Below are 7277 nucleotides of genomic sequence, written 5' to 3'. Positions count from 1 at the left end.
AGGCCACTTGGCCCCAGGGATAACACCATTCTCCCCGACTCCTAGTGGGGCCCAAGTTCTTTAGTATAAATCCCAGCTCCTCCACCTGCTAAGCTGTGTGACCTCGGGCAAGCACATCAGTGTCCTCATCTTGACAACAGTCCCTGCTTTACAGGGTTTTCAGATTAAATGAGTTGCCTTTTGTAAAGAGCCTAGAAGAATGACAGGTACATGGCAAGCACCACTAAATACATTTTTTTCTCTCGGCTAAAGGAACCCCTGCATCCAAGAGACACTGCAGCAGCTGCTATTCTGTGGGACAGTGTTTGTTAAGGTTCTTAGTCCAAGGTCCATAGTGAGAGATATGAACATGCGCGCTCTCTCTCTCTCTCTCTCTCTCTCTCTCTCTCTCACACACACACACACACACACACACACACACACACACACACTGACAATTTCTGTTCTACTGTTTTCTACCCAGTTCTGCACAACTCTGCTTGACTCTTTTCCACTCTACACAAATCAGTATTTCATTATCTTCTTTTTTGCCCTAATTCATGGCATTTATTACGGTTATCACTTTACGTTTCTCTGTGGGATTCATGAATTAATGCCTGTCCAACCAAACCCCATCCCTACCCCTCAAAACCCAGGCAAACTTTTTCTTCAAGGTCCAGCTGGGAAGTCTCTGAGGCTTTGCAGGCGATACGGTCTCTGCTTTGCCTACTCCACTCAGCCGCTGCAGCACAAAAGCAGCCACAGACAGTACACGAGCCAATGAGCCTTTACAAAAACAGCTCTCTGGCCTGCAGGCTAGTGTGTGCCAACTCTTGCCCCAGACTGCGGGCTCCATGGGGGCAGGACCTCGTCTATTCTTATTCACCATTTATCCCAGCCCCTATAAGAGTCCTTGACATACAGTAGGTGCTCAATTAACACTGGCTGAGGAAATACAGGCTGACCTCACAGACATCTTNATACAGTAGGTGCTCAATTAACACTGGCTGAGGAAATACAGGCTGACCTCACAGACATCTTTTTCAGAACTACATTGAATACCTGTTTTTGCCCCTAAACCTCCATCCTCCTTTCTCCTCCCCAATTTCCCATTGGGGGATCACCCAAGCTCCAGGGGGCATGTTGACCTGGCTTTGCCCCTCTGCTTTTGGTGGGCATGTGATGCCAGCCTGGCTCATCTGATATGGACTAACTGGCTCTGGGATGGTCCCATGACTCCAGCTGGGATAATAAGTGTGAAGCCTGGGAATCTGGCTGGAGCTGTGTGATAAGAGGAGACCGAGCTGGCCAAGATGGTGGGGGGGGCAAGCCTCCTCCTGCTGGTGACTCCTGTGCAGGAAGACTCTACTGGTGGTCATCTGCGAGCCATGTATGGAGGAAAGCCACATGGAGACACAGAATGTCGGACACTGACATCACTGTTTGGACCCCTGTGCAGTAAAGGGTGAACTCAGCAGGCCTCGGGTGTCTGAACTCTACATGTTTCAAAGAAAGGACTGATCCTCGACTGGTTCCTGGGAGATAGCTTTTAAGCTCTTGAAATGTCCTGCCTAATAAAGAGTGTGTTTGTTTATCTGGACCTTGGACCATAGCAGATAGGCTATGATATCAAAGACGTGATTACAAAGTGATTCATGGCCGCAGGCCATGAGGTATTAGTTTGATCTCTGGAGGGGCTGGCGACTGAGGGACTAAGGTCAGCCATGTGGCTGCTCCTTGCCTGTGTGATCAACCCCCAGTAAAGATCCTGGATGACAAGGCTTGGGTGGCCTCCCCCGATCGGCAATGTTTACTGAGTTACTGTCAGAAGCAGGCGCTATCCACACAAATCCATCGGGAGAGGGCAACTGGAAGCTTGTGCCTTATCTCTCCTGGACTCTGCCTTATACGTCTTCACCTTTGCTCATTTTAATCTGTATCATTTTATGGTAATAAACTGTAACTGTGAGGATAACAGCTTTTCNATACAGTAGGTGCTCAATTAACACTGGCTGAGGAAATACAGGCTGACCTCACAGACATCTTTTTCAGAACTACATTGAATACCTGTTTTTGCCCCTAAACCTCCATCCTCCTTTCTCCTCCCCAATTTCCCATTGGGGGATCACCCAAGCTCCAGGGGGCATGTTGACCTGGCTTTGCCCCTCTGCTTTTGGTGGGCATGTGATGCCAGCCTGGCTCATCTGATATGGACTAACTGGCTCTGGGATGGTCCCATGACTCCAGCTGGGATAATAAGTGTGAAGCCTGGGAATCTGGCTGGAGCTGTGTGATAAGAGGAGACCGAGCTGGCCAAGATGGTGGGGGGGGCAAGCCTCCTCCTGCTGGTGACTCCTGTGCAGGAAGACTCTACTGGTGGTCATCTGCGAGCCATGTATGGAGGAAAGCCACATGGAGACACAGAATGTCGGACACTGACATCACTGTTTGGACCCCTGTGCAGTAAAGGGTGAACTCAGCAGGCCTCGGGTGTCTGAACTCTACATGTTTCAAAGAAAGGACTGATCCTCGACTGGTTCCTGGGAGATAGCTTTTAAGCTCTTGAAATGTCCTGCCTAATAAAGAGTGTGTTTGTTTATCTGGACCTTGGACCATAGCAGATAGGCTATGATATCAAAGACGTGATTACAAAGTGATTCATGGTGGGGGCCGTAGGCCATGAGGTATTAGTTTGATCTCTGGAGGGGCTGGAGACTGAGGGACTAAGGTCAGCCATGTGGGTGCTCCTTGCCTGTGTGATCAACCCCCAGTAAAGATCCTGGATGACAAGGCTTGGGTGACCTCCCCCGATCGGCAATGTTTACTGAGTTACTGTCAGAAGTAGGCGCTATCCACACAAATCCATCGGGAGAGGGCAACTGGAAGCTTGTGCCTTATCTCTCCTGGACTCTGCTTTATACATCTTTTACCTTTAGCTCATTTTAATCTGTATCATTTTATGGTAATAAACTGTAACTGTGAGGATAACAGCTTTTCAAAGTTCTTTGAGCCCTTGCAGCAAATCATTGAACCTGAGGCGGTCTTGGGGCCCCCTGACTCAGCTCTGGATCCAGTTGCACCTGAAGTCTTGTATCTTTTAACCATGTTAGTTAGAGTCAGATTTTTTCATTACATGCTACCTAAAAATCCTAGCTCACAAAGGTTGGGCTGATGGGCCCCATTTTACAGATGCAGAAAACTGAGGCCCAAACAGAAGAAGTCACTTGTCCAAGCAGATCAAGCCCTAAGGCCCTGTCCTCTCACTGCTCGGGACACCTCCCCTGGCTGCCCTCACCTTGATAAAGAGCCGCCACCACTGCCAGTGCCTCAGCTTGAGGTAGGCCGCACAGTTCCGCTGCATCACCCTCAGGGCACTCTGCTGCTGCTGCCGCTTCTGAAAGGCCCTGGGTGGGGAGGTGGGTGAGTAGGAGAGTGGAGGCTCAGCCCCTCCAGGACCTGCCCCCTTAGCAAGGGAGCCAAGCTCCTTTCACTTAGCCATTATTAAATGCTTCTTGTGTGCAGATACCATTCTATTATTGGTAGATCTTATCGTGTTCAGCCCTTTAGTCTTCCTGCCCTTGACTTTCTCTGCCCTGTCACATAGCCCCAGCCCCAGCCCAGGCCTCATCCTCCCCCACATGGACCCTCACCCCAGCCTCTTCCTCAGCCTCCAGTCTTTCCTCTCAGTCCATCCCTGACATGGCTCCTGAGGAGTCTTTCTACACCCAGAGCTGGCCCACTCCTTCCATGCTTACAGCCCTCCCACAGCTCCTCAACACCCCAGGACAGAGTCCCTACCCTTCAGCCTCATGTTTGGAGCATCTTTCCTGCCACTCCTTTTATTCTTCAAGCCACTTCTTAGGAGGAAGGAGACTATCCCCCAAACTTCTTGCATTCCTGAAATGTTCCAGGCTCTCACAACACTGGGCCTTTGCACAAGCTGTCTCTCCTGCTTGGAACTTTTCTGCTCTCCCTCATCTACCTGGCCATCAAGTGACCTGGGGAAAGCCTTGGCCTGAAGAGGGCTTCCTCACTGCACTTCTACAATACCCATCAAAGCACATCTCATCCTGGACTGTGACTCTTCGTGCCCACTTACATCTCTCCTCCACACGGAGTCCCTTGAGGGATTAGCCAGGTAGGGTGAACAACTTGAGCTGGTTTGCCCTGGGCTTTTTCTGTTGTAGCACAGAATGTTCTGCATCCTGGGAAACCCAATCCCAGATGAACCAGGGTGGTTGGTCACCCTGTGGCCAAATCTGCCTCTTCACTGTGTCCCCAGCATTACTCAGCACTGGGCCTGGCCCACAGGAGCCGTAGGGACTGTAGAACCAAGAAGTCTGGGCACCCAGCGACTCCATACACTTGTTTCTCAGCTCTTCCACCATCCTGTGGGCCCTGAGACCTGTGGCCATCCAGCCAACCCCTCCCTGACCCAGCCTCTGGGGCCATCCAGCCAACCCCTCCCTGACCCAGCCTTGGCCAACAGGACCCAAAGAGACAGCATGGTACCTGCGAGCCATGTATCCCCTGGCAGCTGCCTGGAAGGACACGATGATGTCTGTGACCTTCAGGTCCCGTTCCTCTTCCAGCTGGGCCAGGACCCCTGCCCGGAAGAAGATCTTGCTCTGTCCCACACGGTAGAGGTTGGGGTCCAGCTCCAGGGCCTGGATCTGTGAGGGGTGGAGGAGAGGAGTGATGAAGGGGGAGGGGTGATGGGGAGGGAGGGGTGATGGGGATGAGGACGTAAGTCCCAGCCTGGGCCCCTGCACTCCCTCAGACAGCACTCCACGCTCACCATCTTCTCACAGGCTTGCTTCCCATCCATAAAGCCCTTGGGGATGGCATTGGGTGTCAGGATTTCATACCTGCAGCAGGGGGGCGGAGAGTTATAGCACACTGTGGCTGAGTGCCTGCTGCGGCTGGGCACTGGGCTCAGAGTGACAAATAGTGATGACACAATGACAATAACAAGAACAGTATCAAAAACTAACATTCAAGCTTTTACTGAGCACCACACGCTGTGGTAAGAGCGTTACCACCACCACCAAGGACACCAGCACTGACAGTAAATGCTCCCACTCCTGGACGCTTACTGAGCGCCGTTTATGAGAGTCTCATTACGCTCTCCCACAGTTCACTGATTTTTTTTTCTTCTTTTTGTCCCCCCCGCCCAGAGCTGGCCAGCATGGGGATCTGAGTCCTTGACCTTGGTGCTACCAGGCTGGGCTCTAACCAGCTGAGCCAACTGGCCAGCTCTGACACTTCACTGAGATTTAAAACAGAGGTGCATCTCAGAATGCAAATGTGTCATCGCTTCTCGGCCTTTTGGCTAAGATCAAGTGCAGAATGCAAATGTGAGAACGACGAACAGCAGCTGACGTCTGCTGAACGCTTATTATGAGTCAGGGTCTGGGTGAAATGCTTTACAGCAGTTTCTCTCAAATTTCTGAGAGCGACTCGGGACAAAACAATACATTTTGTATAAGCACATGTGTCTGTCCTCAGAGACTCTGCCCCTACTGTGCCCTCTCATGGGATCTTGACATTTTAGGTAAAACAATAATGCATAAGATATATACAATATATACACACATATGTCATATACATAATATATAAGTCATATATAATATGCATTATTTTATGACTGGTGATAGAGAAACTTTGATACGTGTACATTTATGTGGATTTTTCCTTGTATTTAATTTTAACCAAGTAATATTTAAATTAAAAAACTGAAGCAGTGTAAAATATTTTTGTGTTATACACAACTTTGTGGTTTTAATAGAACATGTCACTTTGTTTTTTTTTTAATTTTCCTTTTTTTGTCTTTTTTCATGACCGGCAACAGATCGCAACCCTCAGTGTCGCGCCCATACTGGACCGGGACCGGCAACGGGATCGCAACCCTCGGTGTTGCTCCCTGCACCTCGCTCAGCCAGTGAGCGGGAACCGGTCTGTATGTGGGATCCGAACCCTCGGTGGGAGCGCCACCACGCTTCCCAAGCGGCGCACTGTAGCAGTGCACCACCGGGCCGGCCCATAGAACATGTCACTTTGATCACTGGAAATTTAGTGCCCAAACTGAGATGCACAGGAGTACGAAATACTGGATTTCAAAGACTTGGTAAGAAAACAGAATGCAAAATATCTCATTCCTGATTTTATTTTATTTTTATTATACTTTTTATTTATTCCATCTAAACTTATTTATTTATTTATTTATTTTGCCAGCTGGCCAGTAACACCTTGACCTCGGTGCTATCAGCAGCACACTCTAACCAAGTAAACTAACTGGACAGCCTACTTTTTAAAAATATTGATCACATGTTAAAATTATCTAACATTTTGTACACACTGGGTTAAATAAAATACCTTGTTAAAATTAATTTTGGGCTGGCCGGTTAGTTCAGTTGGTTAGAGTGTGGTTTTATAACACCAGGGTCAGGGATTCGGATTCCTGTACTGGCTAGCCAAAAAAAAAATTAATTTCGCTAGTTTCATTTTACTTTTTAAAGCATGGCTACTAAAAAATTTTCAATTGTATACGTGGCTCACGTTCTATTTCTAAGGGACAGCACTGTTATATACGGTTTGTGGAAAGCATTTATGATATAATATTTTCCATGTTACTTGCTTTTTAGACTCCATTATTTTCTGTTCAATCTCATTATACCTCATTTTAAAAGAAGTGCAGATTGCAACACACCGTAGCGATTTCACGTTCATGGTTTGGGGACCACCGCCCTAATAGCAGCAGCAACGCACCCAATACCCCTTAGTGCTACGTGCACTTTCTCTGGGGAGTGCATCGAGTTGTGATATTGCTCTTCCATAACACGGAGGAGGAAACTGAGGCTCAGTAATGTGAGCAACTTGCCCGAAGTCCCCCACTTCAGAAGCAGCAGTGAGGGGGGTTGAACGCAGGTGTAGTCGCTTCCACACCCGAGCCCGACCCAGCCCCTCCACCCGGCCGGGCCCGCTCACCGCTGCCGGAACTCCTGGAAGAGGATACGGTTGGGGAAACCCTGGCGACAGATGCGGATGCCTTCCAGGACACCGTTGCAGCGTAGCTGGTCCAGCACCAGCCGTGGCTCCAGCTTCCCAGCCTGCAGACAGCAGGACAGACACGCGGGGTCAGTGGCGGCCACCAGGAGGCGCCATTCATAGGACCACAGTCAGGCGAAAGCAAGTAGGAAGGCATGGTTTTTTTTTTTTTTTTTTTTCTTTTTGTCTCTTTTTTCGTGTCCGGCAATGGACCGCAATCCTCAGTGTCGCGCCCGTACCTGACCGGGACC

At 49.4% G+C, this 7277-nt stretch overlaps 1 protein-coding gene across 1 annotated transcript in view; it reads right to left on the bottom strand.

Moving 5' to 3' along the window:
* The window catches only part of MYH14 (myosin, heavy chain 14, non-muscle), a 53927-nt gene that overhangs the window by 36058 nt on the left and 10592 nt on the right, over positions 1–7277 (bottom strand). The window contains exons 8-11 of the mRNA XM_008576024.1: positions 6967–7088; positions 4778–4847; positions 4492–4652; positions 3275–3383 (exon numbers count right to left, since the gene is read on the bottom strand). Of these exons, the coding sequence (XP_008574246.1) occupies positions 3275–3383; positions 4492–4652; positions 4778–4847; positions 6967–7088 (462 nt within the window). The remainder of the gene's footprint in view (positions 1–3274; positions 3384–4491; positions 4653–4777; positions 4848–6966; positions 7089–7277) is intronic.

The sequence above is a fragment of the Galeopterus variegatus genome, unplaced genomic scaffold, assembly GCF_000696425.1.
Source record: "Galeopterus variegatus unplaced genomic scaffold, G_variegatus-3.0.2 Scaffold1274, whole genome shotgun sequence".
NCBI lineage: Eukaryota > Metazoa > Chordata > Mammalia > Dermoptera > Cynocephalidae > Galeopterus > Galeopterus variegatus.
The sequence above is the reverse complement of the archived record's forward strand: the minus strand, read 5'-3'. Positions and strand labels throughout refer to the sequence as shown.